Consider the following 27902-nt stretch of genomic DNA (forward strand, 5'->3'; position numbering starts at 1 on the left):
GGCAGGAGTGGGGTGCAGGAGGCCTGTTTATGTTGAAAGTCTCCGTCTGAGTAATGAGCCCTCTTGGATCTTAGAATAATGCCATACCTGCAAAAATACTGGAGTAATTATTTGGGATTTAATTTGCTTGGATTCTAAAGAATGTGTTGGTTGTCAGACCATGTGGCAGTTTTGGAGTTTAGAAAACTTTCTGAAACTTTATCAGTTCTGCCATATTTCATAAGTATAACAAATTATTGAGTACGAAATCAATTACAGAAAGAACTAAAATCTGAATATTCATATCTCTATTGATTTGGGAAGTATTCTGTAATTTTATATCTCTGTATTCTTTTTTTTTTTTTTTTTTAAGATTTTATTGTTTTAGAGAGAGTGAGCGCACAAGCAGGGGGAGGGAGAGAGAGAAGCAGACTCCGCACTGAGTGTGGAGCCCGACGCAGGGCTTAATCTTAGAACCTGAACCGAAACCAAGAGCTGGACGCTTACCCGACCGAGCCGCCCAGGCGCCCCTGTATCTCTGTATTCTTAATGGACTCCATTTTCAGGTTTCTAGCTACGCTGCGTTACTCGCTCACGCGCTACCAAGAGACGCGCACTCGGCTCCCTACTACTGTGCCAGGCCCCAGACTCTCTCGCTGAGCTACCAGGACCGTAGCTCCCAGTCGGCCTCGGGCGCTGCCAGCGTGGGAAGCAGTGGCGTCAGCAGCCTAAGCGTGTACGCCGTCAATGGCCTGGCCCCGACACCACAGTCTCTCCTTCCAGGGTAGGTCCGGCTTGCACACACATGGCGCTTAACCAGTAAGTAGCAAGAGCAGAATCCCCAGGCTTCTGATGAGGCATTTGTGCGTTCACTGAAACTCTTCAGAGCCCTGTGTGTGCCAGGAATGTTCTAGGCACTGCGTCCGGTGTGCTTCCTCTTAGGATTTTATTCTTTCCAAGAACTCGCGTTTCACGTGGGAACTCTTCCTCTTCCAGTCACGGTTGACTATAATGATTTTTGGTCTACTCGTACCCTATTAGTGCAAGTACATATGAGTAAAGGCCCTGGTTCAGAAATGTGACAGGATGGGCCTTCCATTTTGAGGTAACCGATTGACATTTCCTTTGCTGTATTCCCGTATTTATCTCTCAGTGAATATTGTCCCCTTCACTGATGTGTGCTGTTCTCTTTATTGAATTATTTAAAAAACAAGTGAACTAAAATAAAGCTGTCTTGTCCTCAAGTGCTGATGAGATCTTCTTCAGAATGATAATTATGGTGCCGTGTAGTGCTCGTGAATGAAGAGGAGGAGCTCCAGGAACGCACGGTCAACGTGTTGGCAGATCTCATCATGTTTGCAGGAGATGCAGTTTGTGGTTGGGAATGAAGCAGCTGCTCATACAGTAGTGGACTCGGAACTTTGCTTTTCTTGTCTTTTTACATATTTCTATGCATAATTGTGTTAAAGCTGACTGTCATAAAATGGGCATTTTTCCAGAAGACCAGTGACTAGAGATTCATGGTCACATGTGTTCCACACGAGCATAGCATCATAGGAAGTTCTCATGTGACGTAAATACAGTTGTGTCACGTCAGTAGAACCTCGAATGTATGCATCGTACACGGGTTGTAGATGCAGTCTGGTGTTCTAGAAAGATAGCAGAAGAGGTTCTAGAGAATTAATCCCTGACTTGTATTCTGGCTAAAAGAGTCAACAGACTGTCATTTTTGCCTTAGAATTTGAAGTAATTGTTCTGATATAAAAAAAAAACTGTATAGAGAACTTTGAACTGAAGTGGTCCTTTAGAATTTTTCTCTTAAATTTAGAACTGCATTGAAAGTCATAGTTTAACAAGTACTAATGATGACTTTTTTTTCCCCATTGAAGATAGGAGAGAGAAAGGGCTGTTCTCCAGTTTCTGTTTCCCTTCTCACTTCATTAGTGGGTGACAGATGGGTCCCGCCAGTGTGGCGCTGGAGTAAACCAGTCTGCCCCGTTGAGGCTCGTTTGTGGGGCGCAGTCCTGGGAAGCACTATTTTTGTTGGAATTGTCAAAACATATGTCCTCAGAAATCAGCTATCGGGTTCTTAGAATTTCAAAGAGCAGCTTTTTTTTTTTAGATCTTATTTGTTTGACAGAGAGAGAACACAAGCAGGGGGAGGGGAAGGCAGAGGGAGAGGGAGAAGCAGACTCCCCACTGAGCAGGGAGCCCGACATGGGGCTCGATCCCAGGACTCTGGGATCATGACCTGAGCCAGAGGCAGATGCTTCATCGACTGACCCACCCAGGTGCCTCTCAAAGAGCAGCTTTGTCATATTCTCCAAATCATCAAAAGCTGTCTTGACCTTTGTGCTTTTGCCTTCGACTTTACATTTTTTTGTACATTTGTACATTTTTGAAATTAATTGCAAATTATGATATTTCTTTTCCTATCGAGCACTGCAAATGCTGGGAGACAAGTGAGCATGCAGAAGACGGGACAGCACACCAGATTTTTAATTTCTGTGGTCAGCAAATGCTGAGCGGGTGAAAGGTGTTAAGTTTGAAGTTAAAATTAGTTGTGAATTTCAAAGTGGTTTTAGAGGAGTAATGTATGTTATGTGTATGTAAAGAAAAGCCAAATAGGTTTTGATTTTTATGCTAAGAAATATGTGGGAGGTGCCAGTAAGAGCCCAAATGCCAGCTTAAAGGTCCCAAAGAGCCCTTAGACTGATAGTTGATGGATTTGGGTAGGGCAGCGTCACTCACCTAGCTCAGATCTCTAACATTACATAATCCAATATAGTAATGAGCAGAGTTTCCAGCAGTGGTTTGTCTTTCAAGTGAGTAGCCTGGGTGTTTGGAGATATGAAATGCGCTTTCCTTCTTTCAGACAGCCTCATCACGCTCCGGGAGTGGGAGACTGTCTTCGGCAGCAATTGGGGTCACGTCTTGCATGGACTTTAACTGCAAACCAGCCTTCTTCACAAACCACTACCTCAAAAGGTCTCCCAAACACTGTTTCTCGCAACATGACAAGACCGAGGAGGGAAGGGGATGCAGGTGGTGAGTAAAGATAGACTTCAATGTAGATTTTCTTGGCATATTTAGAATTTATGCTTCCCTTATTTTAAAATACTGATGAGGAGTCCTTGCTTACAATTGTTGAGTGGTGGTGGTTCTCATGATGAGAGGTTCGGGATCCTAAGTGTGGTCTGACATGCCTCGGGAAGTCTGGCAGCGCCTGGGACATTGGAGAAATGCATTGAAGATTTCTTTGATGGCTAAGTGGACACGTGGAGAGTTTTAAAGCTCCACTAGATCCCAAAAGGAAGCTTGAGTTTCTTTCAAGAGAGCCCTATGAATAGCAGTGTTTGGAACATAAGCATCTGAGAATAGAGGAATGGGCTTTATTGTTGGCTCCTCATCTGCAGGTTCTGAAATCCCTCTGGCTGCTGTCTGTGCTTACGTGGAAGGCGAGGGCCGGGTGTCTCGTGTGCACCTGGGGACACGGCCCGGAGCGCGGAGCCCGGCCTGTGCAGCTGCACTTCCCGCTTCTGTCTGTCCCGTAACATGGGACAGCTTGGGGGCGCTTTGGCTGGGGGACTGGCATCCAGACAGTAAGAGTGCCCTTCTCCGCTCCTTTCTGTGTGACTTCTGATCTCTAGCCAGTGCCTTCAAGCCTGTGTAATGTACAAAGCTAACAGATAAAGTACATCACAGTGTACTTATCAATCCAAGAGAGCAGGACAGGACGTGCAAAGCTAGAAAGAAGAGCAGGGTGAACAGGAAACATGCTGCAGTGGTAAATTTAAACCAGTCATGTCTGTCGTCACATGAAATGTATATGGATTAGACACTATTTAAAGGACATTTAAAAAATTCTACTTAAACAATTACGTACTGCTCAAAAGAGATGAATTCTAAATATAGAGCCCCAAGTAGGTTGGAAGTAAATGGGTGGAGAAATACATCTTGTAGACACTGACTGCAGGAAGGTGGGGGCTGTGTCTCTGTCGATGGAGACTGTGCTGCGAGTGTTGCCAGGGCCAGAGGGACGTTCCGGACAACGAAGGGGTCAGTTCTTCAGGAAGAGATGATACTCCTGAGTGCATATTCACCTGCTGACAGAGCTTCAATCGGACAAAGGAAAACTAACATCCCTACAGGGAACGCAGACGGACCCACAGTTACAGATGGATATTCCCACTTCTCTCTTAGTAATTGATGGGAAAAAGTAGACAGACCGGTCCATAATGATAGGTAGGTACCATTTGAACAGTTCTGCCGGCAGTTTGATGTAATCGATACTTATGGAATACTCTCTCCACGACTGAAATACAAAGCTGTCCTCACCTCTGACTCACTACCCTGGTTCTGGGAGGGCCGACCTTGCCTGTATACTCATTGCATTTTTCCTCCCACTGATAACTTGAATTTCTGAGCGCTGCCTCCTTATCATTGGGTGACACCTAAAGTCTGACTTAGTTTGTTCCAAGGTTTATGGAAATCATAACTTTTCCACTCTATCCACTCCTCTTCATGTGGTTGAGAATGGACCTACATCTGTCTGCGTGCCATGTAACAACCCAGTTTTCCAAATGCCGTCTTAACGACATAATTACCCGTCCCTTCTGATTGGTGTGTGTGTTGCTCCTTGATGGTATATTAAGCCCCCACATACTGCTTTGTTTGTTCATTTATTTATTTTTTAAGATTTTATTTTTAAGTAATCTCCACATCCAATGTGGGGCTCGAACTCACGACCCCGAGATCAAGAGACGCACGCTCCACCAGCCATGCGCTCCACTGCCCCCCCCCCCTTTTTTTTTTTTAGGACTTTTTGTATGAGAAATTACCTGCTCTCCATATCCTTTTCAGAAAATTCTTGTTTCTTAGAACTTCATACTTTTTCCATCTTAGGCTCATTTTTTTAGTTTTAAAATTTTGTCATGGTTGCAGATACGTAATGTAAAACCAGTTGCGTCCTAAAATCTATTCCATCTTAAAATGTGTTGTTTGGTAATTGCTCTTTTATAAAAACCATCTTTCAGGTGCTGGAGAAGTGACCGAAGCAGCCCTTGTCAGAGACATTTTGTACGTCTTCCAGGGCATAGACGGCAAGAACATCAAGATGAGCAACGCGGAGAACTGTTACAAAGTGGAGGCCAAGGTACAGTGACTAGCCCCGCCACACCTGCTCGAGCAGGAGAGACCGACGTCAGCCAGGCCAGCTGGGAGCAGTGACAGGGTGGGACTGGGACGGCGGGGCCTGGATCTCCAAACCTGGCTGTGCTGGTCAGGTGCACGGTCAGGGCCCGGTGTCTGTTTCCTGTGTGCTCCTGGCTCGCGGGCTCATGTTTGGGCCCTTCTCCGTCCGCGTCTGCCTCCTGTGTTCTGTGCCGTGGTGTCGAGAGGTGCCCGAGGGACAGGTACAGCGGGGCATCTTTGCTGTTGACACACAGTTCCAGATAGGGTGCCTCTACTATCCTGCGTTCACCTTCCAGAACCTCCTTTCCCACAGCCCCTTCTTGTTGCTGTTGCGGCCTTCTGCAACTCCCAGCTGTCGGAAGAGGTGGCTGAGGACACAGGCCCCTGCTGCGCTGGGGGTGCAACCAGTCACACCTCAGGGTGGTGCCGCCCGAGCCTCACACACGGAGGGCTCTTATTTCCCTTCCAGCACCTGGTGCTTTTGTTTCCCAGAATCTCGTTTTGTCTTTATTGATAGTGTATTAGTCACTTTTAGGTTCCGTGTTGGAACCTAAGAATTATACTGAAAGTACAAATGATTGACAAAAATAATAATTGAAATTCTAGTGTTAATTCTTAACTCTTCATATATTTATTTTTTAGGCAAACCTAAGTAAATCTTTGAGGGATACGACACTCAGACTTGCAGAGTTGGGATGGTTACATAATAAAATCAGAAAATACACTGACCAGAGGAGTCTAGACCGTTCATTTGGACTTGTGGGTCAGGTACGTTCATTGTTACCAGGACGTTTAGGACACCATTCGTTTTGGGGAGTGCTTAGTCTACTTAAAGTCTTATTATGAAAGTAATTTTTAAATAGAGGGTTCTTTTTAAATAAAGAAATTTTGATAATAGAACATTGTAGCCATCGTGTCCACTTAGGAAAATAGAGACCACAGTGTGTATCGACAGAGATGACCAAATACTGCACATTGTTCATGGTAGCTGTTGGTGGAGTGTGAACACAGAAGAGTACGTAAATGCATTAAAATAAACCTACAGATGACAGATTGTGTATCGCTTTAAAATATGCAGAAAAGTGTGGAGGCTGGTGTTTAAAGAAAAGGTTTTATAAACCTTTGTGTGTTCTTCCCATTGAGTATGCCTGGGTTTACATCCTAGAGTTCATTCTAGAAAGTTCTTATCTCGGGACTATGTGAAGGTCTTTGTCACAGTTTGTGACTTGACACCTTTGCAGTATTTAAGATCACAGAGGTACGGTGAAGTTTTTAATGATGTGAGTGTGGGAAATGAACGGTAAAAACAGCAACAGTGAAAAATTGGGAGGAACTTGCATGGAGTTGCTAGTTCTTAAATTTTGCTAATTAAAAACATTAGCGAAACTTAGATTTTAACTCTGAAGATTAGAAGGAATGTAATCTTAAAAAGAGTGTTGTCTAAAGTAAATACACTTTTAGCTGTGATCTGTTTTTTTTTTTTTTTTCTTCATTTCTTTTCTGCAAAGCTCGTGCTAAGGCATGACACCTCCCTAACGTTGTTGACTGTAGATGTGGTGGTGACGGAGCCCGTGGAGGGCCGTTGATGGGATTTAAACCCTGCAGAGCACCCAAAGTGGTGACGCACTGTGCGCTCCACATGGGCCGATGTGCGAGGCCGTGTCTGGTGGGAGGACAGTGTTGCGCTTCATAATACCTACTTTTTCCTGCAGAGTTTTTGTGCTGCCTTGCATCAGGAGCTGAAAGAATACTACCGGTTGCTCTCTGTTTTACATTCCCAGGTAAACTTCATATTTTAATTTCTTTGTGATTTGCAGTGTTACAAAATTGCAACTACATAGAATTTTTAAGTTTCTTCATAATTGCTTTTAAAAGATAAAAATTTGTTTGCTAATAGTGTTTGTAAGGTCTGGATATCCGTGAAGTTTTGGTGTATTCCAGAGGCAAGTACTGCTCACAGCTGGGGTCCTGTCGCCCATGTAAACATATCACTAGTAGCTTGAAGGAGCTGCTTTTCTTTCAGAGGGGACATTTGCTTCATGTGCACGTTACGTGGATTAAGAAACAGTGGACCTATTTGGTGACTTGTACTTACACGTTACATCTTTATTGTTTCTCAGCTACAGTTAGAGGATGATCAGGGTGTGAATTTGGGCCTTGAGAGTAGCTTGACACTCCGGCGCCTGCTGGTTTGGACGTACGACCCCAAGATAAGACTGAAGACTCTTGCAGCCCTGGTGGACCACTGCCAAGGTTGTTCTGCGTCTCGTGGACCTGTTGTATTTCAGAGAGATTTTAGGGAATGTCATCTATGTTTATTTTTGCGCCTGCTCTCATGTGTCCTTTCGAATGACGGCCATAAGTATGCCAGTTACATCCAAGCTAATAGGTAACTTACAGGGGAAATAACCAGTTGCTAACACGGCCCCATCTTTGTATTTGTGGAACCTTAGTATTTCATTGAAATGAAGGAAGAAAGGAAAGGGTCTAGTTTTTCAGGATTTTGTGGTCCTCAGTGCTGTAACTATTCATCTCTATGCCTCTTTTGTTTGTCTCTGACCTAGCAGCCTTTCCTGGGGGTTTCCTCCTCCCAAGATTATGGCCCATGTCTAGGCTCACCAGCTGTGAGTTCCATGCTCTCAAGTGTGCATGTCTGGCTGAGGCCTCTCCTGGGCTCTTGGTCTGCATTTCTACTTGTCTTCCGAACATTTTTTGTCACTGTGCTACCTTGGCCAAGAACCTCTTTATCTTTTCTCTTTGTCTGTAATGCTTGGCCACTGATAGCCTCCACTTCTTAGGATTGCGAGGGCTGAGTGAGACGTGTGAGATGCCCGTGGTCAGCCCCTAGGTCACGGCCCTGCGTCTGCTGCCATCCTCCGGCTGGGTGATCCCAGGGCCAGAACTCTAGCATGTCTGGATCCGACATCACCGTGCCCTCCGTGCCCTGCCTCCCCCACCTCCTAGCACCTCCCCTCAAAAAGAGAAAGCAGTGGAACACCGTGAATAAGCGTGTCTGTTTTTTCAGATGCTGAGCACCCCCATGTGGGTTCCTACCAGACTGCTCCTTTGTCTTCCCCTTTCACGGTTCACTTAACCCCTCCAGTCCTGGGCCTCCTGCTCCTTCGGCTGCTGACCTCTCTGCCCCTCCCTCACGCAATTTGGAAGCATCTCATTCACATCAGATCACATCAGTCCTTCCCTAAAATCTTTCAGCAGTCTAATAACTTCCCGAATTCTTAACACCAGCTTTTCTTGTGCTTGTGTTTCTGGACCTGCTTTTTGCCACTTCCAGGCCTTGCTGCTGAGCTGTTCCCCCAGGACACAGGGCCCCGTGGGGGTAGAGCCGGCTGCCTCACTGTAAGCCTCGGCCGGACTGGAGGGTGCAGCAGTTCCGCACACTGAGATAGCATATCACACCCGCAGGGAACAGGAGGGAGACAGAGAGCAGTAAAGTGCGAGTATTCTTCTGTAGAACTTCTGTGGGTATTTATTTGTGTCTTGGAGTGCAGTATCAGGTGTGAATCTTTTTTTTTTTAATTTCTTTAAGATTTTATTTATTTATTTGGCAGAGAGAGACACAGCGAGAGAGGGAACACAAGCGGGGGGAGTGGGAGAGGGAGAAGCAGGCTTCCCGCCGAGCAGGGAGCCCGACGTGGGGCTCGATCCCCGGACCCCGGGATCACGACCCGAGCCGAAGGCAGTCACTTAACAACTGAGCCGCCCAGGCACCCCTCAAGTGTGAATCTTAATGTGTGTGTCTCAGTCAGAAAAGGTGAAAGTTCATTTTGTAGGTTGAAGAGCGAGTCAGGGTTTTGCTCTTGAATAGCTCGGGAGCGGCCATGAGGAGGGAGGTGAGTGCCCCGCTCTGACTCGTGCAGCCCGGGCCAGACCCTCGCTCTCCGGGCCCCTAGACATGCTAAGCACTGCTCCGATGTCCAGGGTGATAGTAAGGAAACCGGCGCACGACTCGGTTACTTGGCCATGCTGACGAGCATTGTGTTAACTGTGTCCGGGGAGTGTAACTTGGGTGTTTTCCGTGTGTCCCGCAGGAAGGAAAGGGGGTGAGCTGGCGTCCGCTGTGCATGCGTACACGAAGACGGGGGACCCGTACGTGAGGTCGCTGGTGCAGCACATTCTCAGCTTGGTGTCCCATCCTGTGCTGAGCTTCCTTTACCGCTGGATCTACGACGGGGAGCTCGAGGACACTTACCATGAAGTAAGGAATGCCCTTCCAGCCTCGCACTCGGCTTCAGGAGGCGTGGGTGCCCGTGCTCTCTTGATCTTGTCTCCGTGACGGCTGTTTTCCCTTCACCGGGAAGGCCAGCCCGCTGCCTTGAACGCCGTGCATGGTTTGTGCAGACCTTTGAAAGCCAGTTCCCTCTGAGCAGCAGAGCTGTGTGTGCTCAGCGGAAAATTATTACCCCAGTTTTAACGGTGGGAAACTCGGGAGGTTCCATCCCCTGCCTGGGACTAGGACTAGGTCTCCGCGTGCCTCCCCTCATTCTCGTGGGGAGCGTCACGTGCTCTGTGGCTCTGCAAGATCAGCACAGGAGTTAGACTTGGACTTCTGTGGTGCCAGCGGTTTTAGTGGAGTCTCTGTATGTGCTGTGGGCCCATAGGCAGTTCTGCTGGAAGGCAGCGTGTGTGTTCCTGAAGACCCTGCGCTCTGCAGTCGCACGGTAAAACCCACAGGTGCTCTGACGCGGAGCAGGGGAGGGGCAGCACACCCACAGCCCTTGTCAGCGACACTCAGGACAGGACAGGAGCCTCACAGAAGGTGTGGTGCCGTCGCCACACGTTAAGTGGCTACGCCGTCCTTGCGTTCTGAGTGAGTATGGCCTTTACCTCGAAGACGCGCACTGTGGGCCTGTGGCCGCGGCGGGGGAGGCTCACCTGCAGCGCAGCGGGGGGCTGCGGCCGCGGGGGCGCGGGAGGGATGGGTGCGGCTAGCGGAGTGTGGGGTGTCTGCGATCTGTGCGTCCCTGTGCTGGGTTCCTGGTCCCCCTTGATGGAAGCAGTCATGGAAATGCGCGTTGTGCTCCCATAGTTTCCTGATAGACCAGTCGTGCTGGAACCGGTGGCTTTTAAAACAAGCACGGCTGCAGAGCCAACCGTGGGGGTTGGTTTTGAGGGGTGCTTTCGAAGCACTCAGTGGCATCTCCAGGTGCAGGTGTGGGTCGCTCATCGCGTCTTGTGGCTCCTTCCGTGGCGGTGTGACCATTGTCCTTTAGTGCTACACATACTAACGTGGACGTCCCACTTGCCATGTAGCAGCTCTTCTGATGGACGTTCTGGTCTTGGTGGTTGTAAACCTTCTGAACATCCTTGAAAAGAACATCCTTTCTCGGGCCTCCCTGTACATATTGACCAGTTTCTCTAAGGTCAGCACTGGGAGGTGAGATTGCTCGCTGTTGGGGAATGCATCCTTTAAATTTTGGTTCTGCCCTTTCCAGCTCTGGGGTGGCCCTGCTGGTCCCCCCGCAGTCGGCGCTCTGTGGCTCCTGCTGCTCCAGCCTGGTCAGCATCACTACTCCGTCCTCGGAAGGGTCTTCACTCCACTGTGTGATGTGCAGCATCTCCTGTGATGTGTTTTACTGGTTACTAGTGAGATTGGCCAGCTTTTTGTGTTTATTGGTTATTTTTATTCCACTAATTGCCATGCCTGTCCTTTGCCCATTTTCCCAATGGATTTGTCTGTCTTTCTAGACTTGAATCATGGGATGGTTTTATACATTTGGATATCTTGTGTCTGTGATTGCATTTTTAAAATTATTTTTCTTCTGTTTATTTTCACATTATTTCAGACTTGGAGAAAAGTTGTGAGAGTTGTACAGAGAGTCACAGATTCGACTGCTGACCCTCCCCCAACATTCCTTTTGCCACATCGACCATATATACCACATTCCAGCGTGCAGCACCTAATGGGAAATAGATGCAGTCCCAAATTCTTACTGAAGTTGGACTTTATCTCATTCCCAGATAAAACAGAGTCGAGATTTTCTTGGAATGACATTTAGAAATAAAAGATTTATATAGGAAAAAAAGTTAAGATTATAAAAAGATGCAAATTGCCCCTTTTTATTAATAAAAAATTTGTATCCCACCTCCTTCCCCACCCAATAATTAATATGTAAATTATATGAATTTGGGTGATACTAACTTTGAATAGCTGCCAGTTGACTTGAACCTGATTTTCTTCAGAGGTTGGGGTAGGAATTGTTGTCTGGACCCTACTGGCATATATATTGCTACCAATTAAAAGTTAGAGCCACAAATTGGCTCATTATCTTTTTTAAATTTAGTACCTAATTTCTAACTTGTAATACTTTTGTCTTTTTTTCTTGAGAATCATTTAGCTTGCATTTTCTAGTAGTGAGGTTTTTCAAGTAGTCCTTAATTATACCACTAATTCATTGTATGCATTTGTGGTTTTTTTTTTTTAAGATTTTATTTATTTATTTGAGAGAGAGAATGAGAGAGAGCATGAGAGGGGGGAGGGTCAGAGGGAGAAGCAGACTCCCTGCTGAGCAGGGAGCCTGACGTGGGACTTGATCCCGGGACTCCAGGATCATGACCTGAGCCGAAGGCAGTCGCTTAACCAACTGAGCCACCCAGGTGCCCTGCATTTGTGTTTTTAAAATAGTCCTTAAAAGTACCACCAGTTCTTTATTGATGGTTTGCCTTCTGTGTGATTTGGGCTTTTTTATTTATTTTGTTGATACTAATTGTGGGACCAGAGAATTGATGGCAAATGTAGATGGATAGAATCAGGCACAGACTTCCAAATTGATTTTCCTCTAGACTGTTTTCTTTACTATTTTTGAACATCGATTCACTGGGGTAAGACAAAAACAAACTCTTTACGACTGGGATAGCTTTCATTTGGGATACTCATTTTGAAGAACTCTTGTTGCATAGAATACGTGTAAAACAAACTGTAGGTTTTGTTTATTTAAAGAAAAAAATACTAAATAAGCATTCCTATCTGTTGAATACAATATTAGGATTAATAAAACTGTCACTTCAACTGATCTCAGATCTTGCCTCATTGGTAAAGTTTTTCTTAAATGTTTTTCTTTTTGTATAACTTCACACTTCTAGAAAAGTAAGAAGGACCCTACAAAACACTCCTCAGACTACCTGAATACTAACATTGTACTACAGTAGATTTATCTTTTTTTTTTAAAGGTTTTGTATTTACTGGTATTCTTACTTGGGGTCTGGGTTTAGAGAAGGGCTTAGGATCTTCAGGATTGGTAAGTTTTTTATTTGCTAGTTACTTTGCTCAGCTGGTCGTTTATGCCCCAGAAGAGCTTGTTGGCTTCACTAGTTGTGCTGCTAGGATTCCTCGAAAATGCATCGTGGGGCAGAGCTAAAGGGAATCCTTCTTGATGTCAGGTGTATTACATTCTTTGCTTTGGGCCCTCCATGGTTAGTACTGTGATGCCAGGGGGGCTCATACCGGTGAGCAGTGGGTCTTGTTATAACTCAGTACAACCCAGTTGATGCAGAAGAAGCATTTGGTGAAATTCAGCACTCAAATTAGGAGTAGAAAGGAACTTTACATCTAATCACGGGCATCTGTAAAACACTAATGGTAACATCGTAATGGTGAAAGGGTATGCACTCCGTCGCCAGGATCAGGGACAAGACGGGTTCCACTTCCCGCGCTTCTACTCAGCATCGCACTGGAGGCTCTAGTCAGGGCAGTTAGGCAAGGGAACGTTTAAAAAATAAAGATACTCAGATTGGAAAGGAAGTAAAATAATTTCTGTCACGGATGACGAAATTTTATGTATAGAAGACTAAAGTGTTCATAATATATCGTAATAAACACGTTTGCCAGATTGGCTGGGTACAAGATCCACACACACAAATCACTTTGTTATATACTTGAAATAAGCAATCCAAAAGTAAAATGAAGAAAGTAATTCTATGTATGATAGTGTCAAAACTAATCTCTACCTAGGGAGGAATTAAAGCAAGGAAGTGGAAGGATTGCACACTGAAAATCCTAACACTGTTGAGAGAAATGAAAGCAGACCTAAGTAAATGGAATGGCACCACGTGTTCGTGGATTGGGAGATGTGATGCTGAGATGATGGCAGCACTTCCCGAAATGATTTCTGATTGAATGTGATCCCTGTCAAAATTCCAGTGGCCTTTTTTGCAGAAATGGGAAGGCTGGTCCTCAAGGTCCTATGGAAGTCCGTGGTGCCTGGAAAGCCATGCACTCTTGAAAAAAGAACAAAGTTGGAGGACTCACGTGTCCTGATTTCACAACGTATCACAAGGCACAGCAATCTGAAGTGTGGCACTGGCATGAATATAGACTGGTAGATCGAGAGCGTAGAATCCAGAGTCCAGAAATAAATGCATCCATTTTTGTTCAGTTGATTTTTAACAAGTGCCCCGAGACCACTCAGTGAAGAAAGAATAGTCCTTTCAACAGGTGGTGCTGGGATAGCCGGATATCCACACACAAAAGAGTGAGTTTGGACCTCAGTTGCATCCCATATATAAAAAGTAACTCAAAATAGATCTGACACCTAAAGCTGTAATACTTCTAGAAATTAACATAGGTGTAAATCTTTGTGTCTCTGGATTAGGCAGTGGTTTCTTAGATGCATCACCAAAAGCTTAAGCAACAAAAGAAAAAGATAAATTGGATTGCATCAGAATTAAAAACTTACGTACATCGAAGGACATTACTGAGAAAGTAAAAAAAATAACCCACAGAATGGGAGAGAGTATTTGCAAATCATATATGTGGTAAGGGCCTAGCTTCCAGAATATATAAAGAACTATCACGACTTGAGCAAAAAGATAAACACAATTGAGAAATAGGCCAAGTCCAAAGTAGAGATTTTCCCAAAGAAGATCTACAAATGGCCTTTAATAAGCACAGGAAAAGATTCAAAACATTAGTCCTCAGGGAAATGTGAACCGAAACCACAGTTGGATACCGGCATATCACACTCATTGGGGTGGTATTAGAAGAAAGAACAAGCCAGAACATAACCAGTGTTGGTGAAGACTCGGAGAAATTGGAACCTAATGCAGTGCTGGTGGGAACGGAGTAGTGTGGCTGGTGGGGAACAGAGCTGGCAGTTCCTCGGGAAGTTACACGCAGACCCGGCCGTTCCCAGTGTGTCCCCAAGAGAGGCCAGCACACACATTCATTTACAACTTGTGCAGGAGCATCACAGAAGCGTTATCCATTGTCATGAGAGTCCAAAGTGGAAGTTGCGCCCGTGTCCGTCAGCTAATGGGTGGTCAAGCAAAATGCAGTCTGTCCATGTCATAGGATACTCAGCCTTAAAAAGGAATGAAATTGTGATGCATGCTAGGACATGGGTGAATCTTGAAACCATTAGGCTGAATAAAATAAGCCAGACACAGAAGGTCATATATTGTATGCTTTCATTTACATGAAATGTGCAGAATAAGCAAATTCATAGAGAGAGAGATTAGTGTTGTCCGGGGTTAGGTGGGGAAGAGAGGGATAGGGGAGGTCATTGCCTGATGGGCTTCTCTGCAGGTGGTGAAGATGTTCTAGAATTCGATAGCGATGGCGGTTATATAACCTTGTTGCGGAAAATACTAAAAACCACTGAATTCACACTTTAAAGTGGTGACTGTATTATGTGAAGGGGAGCCAGCGGTATCTGGCTTCTAAGACTTAACTTTCCTCCTTTGCTGAGTTGCTTCTGCCTTGTTGCTGGTTTTGGGGATGTCCTTGATACCTACCATGTATTCAGCAGGCCTGAGTAGAGCCTGGTCGTTCTCAGTCTTGGTCCCTTTGGCTGCCCTTGGGAACCTCGTAGGGAGGTCTGACTGGACTGTGACGTGGGCATGAGGAGGTTTGGGAGGCACAGCGAAGCCTGAGCTTCTCGGCAGCACCAGCCGGACTCAAGCAGGACATATGCAGAGTGTGCCGTCAGGGTTGGGGTGAGGAGACGGAGATGAATCCAGAGTGCCTCCGTGGTCCACACCCGCTGTCTTTATAGAATAGCGTCTTGGGAGTTTCTCTATGAGGGGGGGAAAGTTAATCGTCAATGAAGAATAGGAAACACTGCGTACGAGAGAAATTACAAAGTACAGAACTCTGTTTAACTTTATGTAGTGTTTCCAGATTTAGCCTTAAATTAGCGATACAGTAATAGATGTATGTTTCTATTAACGCGTTCAGTAAGAAGGATTAGTGACTTTGAGATCTGTGCACCAACTTTCCACAGGGGATGTGAGAACGTCTGATTTCTTCTGGTGACAAAGTCACGGGGACTGTAGTCTGTTCTTTGCATTTATAATGGAGGGAAGAGCTAGATTTCAGACAGAAGTTAGTGCCAGTCCAAGTGTGATTCCCTTCCCTTCCACATTTATAGACCTGCCTTCCTGCATTCTGGGCTCCTGGACCCCAGCTCCAGAACCCCCAGTTAGAACAAGACCCCCAAGGAAACTTGGGGACTGGGACTGCTGCCGTGGGTGGGAGCTGGTTTTCTGCAGAGTCAGCACAGGCGTGAACGTGTACAGCAGACTCTTCTCCTGCCTCGGGACAGGTGGCGGGCCAGTCAGGTGTGGGACCTGGAACTTTCTCTGCCCTTGCCTGCCCCTGCTGGAGCTCTTGGACCTTCCTTCTCTGACCCAGCGGCCCACTCCTCAGTGACTTTCTTGCATGAGGCTCCTACTGAGAGCAGGAGATCTCAGTCTCTTTGCTGCTGGCTCTTGAGAGCTTGTGTTACTACAGTCTAGTTCTGTCCTTCCAGGAAGCTCCTTCCCGTGCCAGGATCTACCGCGTCCTCTGGAAAGGCTTCTCTCTCTCCTGCTGCCGAGCAGGGGTCAGTGTCCTGCCTCAGCTGCTCTCGCTTTGGCTGTTTTGCAGCCCAAGAAGGAGTTTCTTTTTCTTTTACCGGAAGTGCCAGGTGGCCTCCGAGCTTTGCTGTTTCTGGTATGGAATCATTAAAAACTGCCTCTGGGTCCACCAGTTGGGATTTTACTGTGAATTGTTACAAAAATACAGGACCCTTTAGCCTAACCAGCAGGAACTGGTACCCAGCTTGCATTTTGCTTATCCTCTGTTACGATATGCAAAGGTGGGTAAAAATGGAGCACTCTAAGAATTTATAGATACTGTAAATGATTACAAAGTACTTTCAACATTTGGGAAGAAGTTTCTAATTATTTTTGGCTGTTGCAAAGTAGTACAAATGAAAACATTTGGTTTTCGTTTTGTAACTAGTGCTACCTAGAGAAACTATCTGTTCGGCCTTTAGTGGCTCACGTGGGTTTTCTCCCGAGTGATTGAGGTGAGCAAATTATGCCAGTTTAAGGTAAGAACAAGATAGTTCAGTGTTTTCTTTCTTTCTTTTCCTTTCCTTTTTTTTTTTTTTTTTTAAGAATTTATTTATTTGAGAGAGAGAGAGCACGAGTGGGAGACGGGGAGAGGGAGAAGCAGACTCCCCGCGGAGCAGGGAGCCTGTTGCGGGGCTCGATCCCAGGACGCTGGGACCATGACCTGAGCCGAAGGCAGATGCTTAACGACTGAGCCACCCAGGCGCCCCAAGATAGTTCAGTGTTAATTTATTTTTATTTTTTGCCTTTTGGATCATTCTTGTCAACGGGTGAGGGGCTTCAACTAGGAGCAAGAAGAGAAGGGCGAAGGTAAAAGTAAGGCCTTTTGCTTTCAGAATTCGAAAATTTTCAAACTTGCTTCAGATGTTTACTTAGATGCTCTAAAACTGAAAATCTACATCCTTGGCTTGGAAGGTCAGTGAGTGACCCAGAGAGAATGCAGTGACTGCTTTTCGGGATATCTGTGGATGCATTCAGTGCTCTTGTTACTCTGTTTCTTCTATACTTTTGCTAAGAATTATGGAATTTAAAAGTTTACCGTATAAAATATCTGGCACTTCTGTGCTCCACCCTGATGCGCTGTGATGCACCCACTTACCTCGCACACTACCTTTCCCCAGCTCGGGTCCTCCCCCGTTGGGGCCCAGAGCCTCTCTCCCTGTGTCAGGGTGGCGGGGGTGGGGGCTCCTGGGAGTTGCCTGCCTGTTGACAGTTGGAGTTGGGGTCTGTGTGTAACAATGGATCTGTTTCTTAGAAACTATGCTGCTTGCTAAGAAAATTACCCTCTTCATTTCTGGTTTTAGTAGGGAGGCCTTGGCATTTGTCCAACAGTTAATGAGAATTCATGGTACAATTATGTTATATTTTTTTCTCAGTTCTTTCTGTGTTTGACACATGGTGAAAATTAAAGAACCTTGAGTGGAAAATGCATCAATGAAATAAAAGCAATTATGTTCTGGCCTTGGTTTTTTTTCCTCTATAACTATATATTTTTCAGAGGATTAATTAAATGCTAGGATGTACCTATTCCTTTCAGTGTTTGCTGGGAGATTGATTGCACGCTACTTTGCCCTCAGATGAAGTGATGCTTTCATAATTTCTAAAGATAACTGAATTGTCTGAGTTTTTTATCTTTTAAAATAAATTGTCTTATTGCTCTTACTGATAAAAACCCGGCTACAGTCCAACTATCAGGGTAAATTAGTGTGTTGTTTGTAGAAACTAGCTCTTCTCTTTTAAGTGAATAACTGATAAATACAGTTTATATGCAGTTCATCTAATCTTTTGAACGGTAGGCCACAGAGCAATTGGGTGACCTTTTAGATTACTCATGGTGGGCTTATAATGTTTTAAAAAATTTCTGTCAGGAATAATTGACGTGTATCTTCAGGTGATGATAGCTTAATTATAGTAGTACCGATTATCCCTCAAAGCTGTCACTAGTTATGTTTTTAAAATTAGAAAGGGGGAATATAAATTTAAAAAAATCTTAAAATATAAAGATCAATAAATACCTTGGTAATTTCAATTTGTATCTAAAGATAAGAAATTTGAGTTGAAAATAAATATAGTGATCTCATCCTCTTGGTCATAAAAGTATTGGCCTTTATTCAAATATCTACTTATAAGGAGATTGGCTGTGTATAATTGATACCACCTAGCTAGGCCTGACTTAACAGGCATCAAATATAAGACCTTAACATCATTAAAAATCTTGTTTCTTTAAATATTTATCCTTGGGAGTAGATTTCCCTGAACAGAAAAAAAAATCTTTTTTGTTTGATTGCCTTGGAAAAGTGATATTACTGAGAAGTTTTTTTGTTTTTGTTTTTGTTTTTGTTTTACTGGCACCCCATGTTCACTCATTGGTATGAATTACTCAGTTCTTTTGGACAGTATTTTTTCTGATTTAAAAATATTTACTAATTAAAAATTTTTGAGCATATTAACAGAGAAAGTTTATTAGTAATCCCATCATGAACAGATGACCTGTTAATATTTTTTGTATATTTCTCTCTTTGTGTATCAGATACTATGCATGCATGATATTTTATAACCCTTTTTACTTTAATTTGAAGTAAATAATGAAAAAAAACTTTTCAACCTTCATTGAGTATATTTCTGAAGCATACTATTTTGCATTCCTGCTTAACCAAATAACATGTTTTTTTTTAATAATGAAAACTTCACGCCATTAAATTTTATTATTCTGTACCAAGACTTCATAAAGCATGATCTCTGAAACTCCTGAATATCAGCACATAAAAGTGTATTTTGTGGATATATGCACTGTTTTTTTCCTGGGAAGAAGATCTGTGTTTTTTTTTCACCTGGTTCTCAGAACGGTTTGTGTTAGTTAAGAATGAACTTTAGTTTTAATGACTACATGATACTGTTTTATAATTTGTTATATATTCCCTTGTCTTTAGACAAGTAGTAGTATATTGGAAGTGTAATGTACTCTGACCAAAAATATCTTACTCTAGTAATGCAAGGATGCTATTTTATTCATAATTTTTTCATCTGTATTCACAAAGGAAACTGGCCTATACTTTCCATTTTGGGTATTATTTTTCTTTTAAAGATTTATTTATGAGAGCGAGAGAAGGGGCAGAGGGAGAAGGAGAGAATCCTCAAGTAGACTCCGTGCTGAGCCTAGAGCCCGACACGGGGCTCGATCTCAAGACCCCAAGATCATGACCTGAGCTGAAATTGAGTCAGCCACTTAACCAGGTGCCCATTTTGGGTATTACTTTTACAGGTTTTGCTAGTGTTATATGAGACCCATAAAATAAACTGAAGCATTCTGTATATTTTTCTGTGGTCCAGAATACTTTAACATAAGAACGTTGTTTTTTTTTTAAGTTAAGTAGGCTCTGTGCCTTAGTGATAACATTTTACATTTCTGGTTTCAAGTTCTCTCTTCTTGGGTTAATTTTGGTTATTTATGTTTTGCTAGGAAATCATTAATTTTATATTGCTATATAATTACTGAAAGTATTTTTAAAGTTCTTTAAATACATTTCGTCTCTGTGGACACACTTCCCTTAGTGAGGGTTGTGTGTTGTTCACCTGGTTATTTGGAACTTGTGTCAGAATCACCGAAGAGGCACTTCAGATATGTTATGACTTAACTGGATTTTACAGTCCCGCTAGGGAGCCAAGTTGCCGTGCGTAACATGGCCCGTGCTGAGTCTCAAAGCCTCCACCTCCTAACTTAAGACACTAGCAAGTACTGAGATTGTGGTCCAAGTGCCATTTAAAAGGAACTGGGGCTCCTTGGAGGAGGGGCTGAGTCTAGGTCTGGGGGAGAAAGGGAGATGAGCCTAGAGCATCTAGAAGCAAAGAAGACACCTTGGCGCAGGTCTAAAGGACTTCGCAGCCAGCTTGGAGAGGCTCTCGTCATCCCAGAATGGGAACCCTGGAGTGCCAATAAGGATAACAAGTGTATGGGTTGGAACACAGATGCACTTAACTCCAGGTCATGATGATGAAACACAAAGCCCACTGGTCACCACTGGAGGCTGGGAAATAAAGACGCCATCAAATACCCCCTCAGCCTCTCTTGATCTAGTCAGCTTTCCTCCCTTTTGATCTGTTGATATAATTAATGACAGTGGGAGTTTCTGATGAGGTGTCCTAGTTCAGAGGAAAAGATGGTGCACCAGCTGACTGGCAAAATCTGGATGAGCAAGGATGAGAACATGGAACGTCCTGCTTGTGGGAGTGTCAGTGGACATGGCTATTTGGAAAGGAAGTCTGGCATGTCTGTAAGAACTAAGACTTGCTTTGACTGAGCAGCTCTATCTGAAATCGAGTTTGCAGAGATGAAAGCATGATTCTATTAGGACATCTGGCTGAAAGACGAGAGTGGCCTCGTTGTGGGAGCAGGTGAGCTGGAATCTAGCAATTTAGCTGGCTCCCAACACCCATGCCATTTCTGTTGTCAGAGGTCAGGCTGGTCAGTGGGGTCAGCGAAGGTGAAGAGCACAGTGGACAGCGGAGGAGCGTCTGAGCAGGGCTGGTTCTCGGGAAGGTCACTTCCTGCAGCGCTCTTGGTAGAGGGGTGCTGCCCACCTGTACGTCCAGGTCTCTCTGGAGCCCTCAGTCCAGGAGCGGAGTATGTTAGCTTTGGGCCCTCTGAGCTCCAGACTTGGGGGCTCTGCAAGAGAGAGCCTGTGGAGGGCTGCACACGGGTGGGGGGTGGGCAGCTCCCCTCTAGAGGCCTGCATGTTTTTACTGAGGGAGGAGAAGTCCACCCTCTCACCCAGACCCTCGAGGTTACACAGCAGAGGGTTACCACTGATGCTCATCGTGAAGACTACGTCTTCGGGAATTCTTCATTTAAAAAGTCTGGGACACACGTGATTCCGTTTAGAGAGTGATGTATCCAAAGTGCTTTTTAAGGCAAGTTTTGCCGTGTCAAGGGCGAGTCTCCTGTGTCTCGAGAGCCTTGCTCCCAGGAGGACTCCTTTGGTGTTGCCGTCAGCAGATAGTTTGCCGCGAGGGTCACTGTCTGATGGGCTGTGTCTCTGCTCTCAGTTTTTTGTAGCCTCCGACCCGGCAGTGAAGACAGACCGTCTGTGGCAGGACAAATACACCTTGCGGAAATCCATGATCCCCTCCTTCATCACAATGGACCAGTCCAGAAAGGCAAGGCCGGGAGACGGACTCGGGGCTCTGTAGCTGCCTGCATCCTGTGACAGAACCAGTCTTCTTAAACGCAGTGTTACTGCATTTTAGGATTAGGAGCGTATATGGATTGAGTACATTGACCTCTTGATATGTGTTTGTTAGTAATGTCTTTTCAGCTCCTAGAATCCACGTGACACTATGTCAGACATTCTTGTTCTTTAGTTTTTTTTGTTTTGTTTTGTTTTTTTAAATTTTATTTATTTATTCATGAGAGACAGAGAGAGAGAGGCAGAGGGAGAAGCAGGCTCCCCGCCTAGCAGGGAGCCCGATGCGGGACTCGATCCCAGGACCCTGGGATCATGACCCGAGCCGAAGGCAGACACTTAACCATCTGAGCCACCCAGGCGCCCTGTTCTTTAAATTAATAGTTTGTTGCGTATGAATACTTGTAGTAGTTGGATGATTGATCATTTTTATTTAAAGGTAACTCTAGGCTATTTTCCTTTTCAGGTCCTTTTGATAGGAAAATCAATAAATTTCTTGCACCAGGTTTGTCACGACCAGACGCCCACTACAAAGATGATAGCAGTGACCAAGTCTGCAGACTCGCCCCAGGACGGTACGAGCGTGATGGGGAGGTGGGGGCTGCCTGTAAACATACTGCTTGGAGCCTTCTCCGTCCAGGAGGATTGACTGATTTTCCGAACTGTTATCCAAAATACCTTAATACATAGTGTGATGGGTATGAAATATTACTATGCAAATTTTCAATTCCTTTTTTTTATGTGGAGTTAACAAGTATTGGGCGAGTAGCTGTTTTATGCTTCGTAATTCCTCTTAGTAATTTATACTGCTATTTTTTTTAAATGCTATAGTGATGGTTTGCTGAGCTAAGAAAGGACAGATGTTGCTGATGGTGGCCGCAGCTACCCCAGAGGCTTATTCAGGGATCAGCAGGGATTGACAAGTGTATTCGGAGTGCTGTGTTAAATTGCCGCCTGCTCTAAACGTTGTCTGGTTCCCTCCTTTGCTGCTGTCCTCTTCCGCTTCCCCCATTGGCTGCCCACCCCCCCCACCCCAGTAATTCCACAGCGGTTTGTGCGTGGCCGACTTAACGTGCACAGCTTTCTGGTCTTGGCTGTGTTTGCTGCTCACGTGCTCATTCTGACTCTGTGCGAGGGACAGCGTGGTAGGTGTAGGCAGGACGGTAGGAATGATTGTTCATGGTGGTGGCTGTGCCTTTCATGGAGAGAAACATGTACAGTAAAATGAAATCATGAATTATCAGTAGTAAAAGGAAGTGCCAGGTGAGACAGACAGATAAAGCTGTCAGTGTATGGTACTGTAGGGTTGGTTGTAGGCGCTGGGTGTACGCTAGACCCAGGCCTTATTCACCTGGCGTCACTAGACCTTTGTCCCCTGGGACTGTCCTCTCCTCCCCTCAGCCCTGCAGCCACCAGCTCACTCCTGCTCTGAGTTGGATGGCTTTGGATTCCACACAGAAGTGATACCAGCTGGTATTTCCCTTAGCATAATGTTCCCCAGGTCCGTCCGCGTTGCCACAGCGGAATTGCCTTCTTTTTAAAGGCTAAGTCATACTCCATTTTGTGCGTATCCCACATTTTCTTTAACCATTCGTCTCTCGGTGGATGCTTGGGCTGCTTCCGTATCTTGTGTATTATAAGTAATGCTGCGATGAACATAGGGTGCACGTATCTTTTCAAATTAGTGTTTTCATTTTCTTTGCGTAAATACCCCGTAGTGGAATTACTGGATCATATGGTAGTTTTATTTTTAATTTTTTGAGGACACTCCAAAGCGTTTTCCACAGTGACCGCACCAGTTTGCATTCTCACCAGCTGTGCCCAAGGGCTCCCTTTTCTCTGCATCCTCGCCAACACCTGTTGTTCTCATGTTTTTGATTCTGGCCATTCTGACAGGTGTGAGGTGCTGCCTCTCTGTGGTTTGATTTGCATTTCCCTGACGGTGAGTGGTGTTGAGCATCTGCTCATGTGCCTTTTGGCCCAATTTGATTTTTAGTGTCTGAGAGAACTCACTGGAGGAGGTCTCCAGAGTGTACTGGAAGAGCTACACTGAAAATCCAGATGGAGGTCAGGGCCAGCTGTAGGGCTTTGGGAAGCGCCCATGCACCATGCTGGTTAAGGACAGGGCTCCGTGGCCTCGAGGATGCTCCAGCTGTTGAGATCAGAGGCCTCTCCTCCCTGCCCCACGTGCTTCTAACACACACAACTCAGCCATACACGTTTTAGGAAGTGTAGACCCAGTTTAGTTCTTAGACTAAGAGAGAGAGTGGTCCAAGAACAGATTTTTGGGAAGTACCTATGTTTAAGAGGTAGAACAAGGAAGAAGAGCCAGGAGAATTGTATTGACAGATTTTGACCTTTTCCTCATGCCTAGAGAAGACCGCCAGCTCAGGGCATGGAGCTTGGTGCCTGTGCTCACGTGCGGGGGTCACGGGGGATTGTGGCTGTTGATGAGGTACATGACTGTCCTCTCGGGTGCAGTGACCACCCTGTGCCCGCGGTCCCCCACGCTGCTGCGGTCTGCAGGACGAGGCTTTCTTTGCTGTTAGGCTAGTAGTACGGTTGGGACGCTGAAAGACCGCAAACCTGGAAAGACTGCTAGGGACACAAAAGCAGGGGGAAAAAGTCGATTTTCTATTTCTTACATGTGAAAAATTTTGAATATTTGAAAGCGTGACTAAAGAATAAAGAGTCCAGTTTTACAAACAAGAGCGTGGGAGAGGCCTAACCCATTAGGGAACAAGGAGTGTTGTGGGTATGGTGTCTCATCGGCCACGCTGGCCTCGAGCCGGTTAGGGTTCAACCTTTCCTCTGGAATGTAAATCCTTTGTCACTCACACTGTGGTTCAGGAAAAATGTTTCTGGGGGGTAATATTTACATTTTTAAAACTACGTAGTTCAACAGAAGTATGCTCCCCACTCTGCACGGCCTCTTAAAATGTGGTCACGGTACCACTCACATGTCCACACGTCATGTCCTCACATTACTGCGTCATCGGACTCCACCTTGGTGGAGAGCAGCGTGCGCTTCCACACTCCGCACACCCGCGGTAACGCGTGGTCTCACTCTTACAGCCAGGCTCGCAGTTGACAGAGCTCATTCTTACGTGTGCAGTCCTGTGTCTTCTCCAGCCCGCTTCCCAAAGTGTCTCGTAGGCGCAATGTGACGCGCCCTGCACTGCACTGCTCACCAGCATGTTGGAGTGTGGTTTTGGGTTCGTCATATTGCAGAGGGTGACTTGACCTTGAGATCCAGCAAGTGCCAGACTGCTGTTGGGGCCCCTCTCCCAGGTCACGGCTGGCCACACGGCTGCACGTCTGCGTTCTGGGGCTGGGGGCTCACTCACCTTCCCAAGCACGCACCCGGCCAGTTGGGTCTGCCACCGAGGCCACTGGGGGGTTTTGGCAATGGCTTTTGTACATGGAAGCCTTTCGTTTTATCCTTATGAAAATACAAATTATGTACGTCTGTGTATTTCTCCTTTTGTTCTTTATAGCTGCAGACTTGTTCACAGACTTGGAGACTGCATTTCGGGGGAAAATTGACGCGGCTTACTTTGAGACCAGCAAGTACCTGCTGGACGTGCTGAACAAGAAGTACAGCTTGCTGGACCACATGCAGGCCGTCAGGCGGTACCTGCTGCTCGGCCAGGGCGACTTCATTCGGCATCTGATGGATTTGCTCAAGTAAGGGAGCCTTCGGGGCCCATGGGCACACAGTCTTAAAGGAAGACTTGCTGAATTCTTGTAGAACACATTGGTAGGATGAAATTTGAGGAGACGAAGTTGTCCCTTTGTTTGTGCTCATTCTGTGCCTCGTTCCCAGAGGAGCCTGTGTGCCTGGGGAATGCCGTGGCACGACGGTCCAGGGTCCGAGGGGCGTGCAGGGGGATCACACTTAGCTCCAAAAAACCTATTGTTTCAGACTGAACTGTCCCCCATAGTTTTAGTTTAAGTTGTTTCGTGGGGAAAAAACTCCCATAAAACAAATATTATCACTCTTTTTGTTTTGTTCTGGGACATTTCTCATGGCATCTTCTCTTCTAGAACTAGCTGTGTGTCTTTCCCCTTCCCTCCCCTCTGTCCCAGAGCCTGTCCTGCTCCATCTAGACAGACAGACCCTCGAGATGCGGCCCGGGCTCCCAGCTGGCGCTGGCGAGCGAGCGCACCGAGTGTGGGTGGTTTTCGCTCAGGCGTGGAAGAATGGAGATCGGGGTTGTTCGATATTCCCTTTAGAACACTTAAAAGAGTGCGTTGCCTTCCAGTCTTGGCTGTGCAATCATGCGGTGGTTTTAGTGGCCCGGCGCTCAGAATTCCTGAGGGAGCTGGTTGAGGCGGATCGCTGGACCCACCCGTGGAGTGGCTCTGTCTCTGGGGGGAGCCAGCGATGTGCGTTTCTCCTGAGGCCCCCACTTCAGACATGGGCCCCTGCGTCCCTCTTCTACCCAGAAGTCCCATCTTCAGTGTGGAAAGTAGCTAGTTCGGGGCGCACACCGCGATGACTGACCTACACACTCGCGCTCATGGGTAACTGTGCGGTCAGCTTGAGCAGGGGTTGGTGATCTGCTTCGCTCCTGCACCCCGAGTAGAGAAGGGGCCTCTGGTGGGCTCAGTCCTGATCGCAAGGTCAGTGCCTGCTGGCAGTGTGGGTGGGGATGAGTGTGTGAAGGGGAGGTGCCATCGGCCTAAATGGGGGTTCATGTGAGCGTGTGGAATGAGTGGTGCTGGGGTGCAGGTAGAGGTTGGCCAGGCGGTTCTTTCAGTTCAAGGAAAAATGCAGAGGTCCGTGGTCACATGGAACTGATCACTCAGCTGACCTAACATACTTGTCTTACGCTAGGTTTTTCTATTTAGAGCATCTCATAAGGCATGTTTCAGGTCTATGGTTCTAAGAGGGGGGAATGCCACCGATCTCTAGCCTCAGATGTGTGAGTGACGGTGCTGCAGTCCTTCATTTCTCTCTGCCCTGTGTTTTGCTGCCGCGAGGGCTTGTAGCTGCGGAGCTCCAGTGCGCACCTGGGAATGATTGGCAGGGGTTTCCCGTCTTAGTGACAAATAGTTGAATACGTCACTGTGTAAATGTGAGGTGTACGGCGTGATGGCTTGATTTCCATCTGTTCTGTGGTGGAGACCACGGTCGGCTCAGCTGACATCCCTTCTTCTCATATAGACACACAAAATGAAAAGAAAAATAGGAAACAAGGTTTTCTCCTTGCGATGAGAACTCCTAGGATTTGCTCTCTTACCAGCTGCCCTGTGTGTCACACGGGTTGTTGGCCACGTGGTACACTCCGTCCCTTACAACAGGAAGTGTATACCAGCTGGCCCCTCCCAACACACACACAACGGCCGTGCTCTTAACTTGGCCGGCTCTCAGCCATTGGAATGTTAGCTTCTCATTGAGAAACCCTGACATTAGCAACCCTGAAGAAGTGTTTGCTGATGATACAGTCATTTTTAGCTGTTAGAATCATGACGTCCGTGTATCCGGCTGTTCTGATGTAATGAGGACCTCTCTTCCCATCGGACCTGTGCAGGAGATCCCAGTAGTTCATGTCACTGTAGCCCAGACTTAAGTTGAAAACTTTATTTTTAACATGTGTGGCACATGTAAGTATTTTCAAGTTAAGTGGAATCAAAATTAACTTTTTTGAAGATTGAAAGAACTGTTTTACTTGCCAAAATACTTGGTGAAATCCTATTGTCAGTTAATTTCGTAAAACTTTTTTTTTAAAAGATTTTATTTATTTATTAGAGAGAGAGGGAGCATGAGCCACGGGGAGGGGCAGATGGAGACGCAGACTCCCTGCTGATCAGAGAGCCCGATGGTAGGACTCGATCCCAGGACCCTGAGATCATGACCTGAGCCGAAGGCAGACGCCTCACCAACTGAACCATCCAGGCGTCCCTAATTCTGTGAAACTTTTATTCCCATATTGTAGTGGTTTCTTTTGTCTTTTTAGTTTTTATAATTTGAACCCTTTTTATGATTTTGAGTTTTACAAAGCTCATTAGGGATTCAAGTAACGTTTTCTTTAATTTTTAAAAAATCTGTTAAGACCAGAACTTGTCCGTCCAGCTACGACTTTGTATCAGCACAACCTGACTGGAATCCTTGAAACTGCTGTCAGAGCCACCAACGCCCAGTTTGACAGCCCCGAGATCCTCAAGAGGCTGGACGTGAGGCTACTGGAGGTACCGTGGCCCTGCTCCTGCGTGGCAGTGAGCTTGCTCGAGTGCACGTAGTCTAGCCTGGCGGGAGGGGGGTTGTTGCCTGCGCGGCCCGATCGTCGATGAGCGCGCTGGGCGGGACCCTGGGCACAGAACCCGAGCACTCGCCACAGCGCCTGGCAGCGCGCTGTGGAGTAAATCTTCCTCCTGTTACTGGTAATGTGGTAGGAGCCGCAGGGATGATATATAATGATAATGCTTATCAAAATAATAACATTTGTTGAAAATCGATGTGTTTCAGTTTGCTAGAAGATGGATTTTCTTTCGGGAATGAGCATCAGAAACACTGTACACTGTTTGCTTAGCTATGATGAAGGACCGTTGGGTTTTAAAATGTTGAGTTTTAAAGGATTTGGGACATAGAAGACTGAGTTTCTGTTGTAAAAATATAGTGACTAATTTTAAACGGATTTTTTGGTACTCATTCCAAGTCTGCAGAGCGCCTCCTCGGTGGCTGTGGTTCCAATG

At 45.9% G+C, this 27902-nt stretch overlaps 1 protein-coding gene across 1 annotated transcript in view; it reads left to right on the forward strand.

The window, feature by feature from the left end:
- Positions 1–27902, forward strand: part of TUBGCP3 (tubulin gamma complex associated protein 3) — a 75202-nt gene that overhangs the window by 19873 nt on the left and 27427 nt on the right. Inside the window, exons 5-15 of the mRNA XM_035003035.1 lie at positions 546–763; positions 2855–3027; positions 5016–5134; positions 5815–5940; positions 6885–6953; positions 7293–7425; positions 9222–9388; positions 21067–21177; positions 21670–21778; positions 24701–24890; positions 27263–27398. Of these exons, the coding sequence (XP_034858926.1) occupies positions 546–763; positions 2855–3027; positions 5016–5134; positions 5815–5940; positions 6885–6953; positions 7293–7425; positions 9222–9388; positions 21067–21177; positions 21670–21778; positions 24701–24890; positions 27263–27398 (1551 nt within the window). The remainder of the gene's footprint in view (positions 1–545; positions 764–2854; positions 3028–5015; positions 5135–5814; positions 5941–6884; positions 6954–7292; positions 7426–9221; positions 9389–21066; positions 21178–21669; positions 21779–24700; positions 24891–27262; positions 27399–27902) is intronic.

The sequence above is a fragment of the Mirounga leonina genome, unplaced genomic scaffold (genome assembly GCF_011800145.1).
Source record: "Mirounga leonina isolate KUSES-001 unplaced genomic scaffold, KU_Mleo_1.0 Mir_127, whole genome shotgun sequence".
NCBI classification, from domain to species: domain Eukaryota; kingdom Metazoa; phylum Chordata; class Mammalia; order Carnivora; family Phocidae; genus Mirounga; species Mirounga leonina.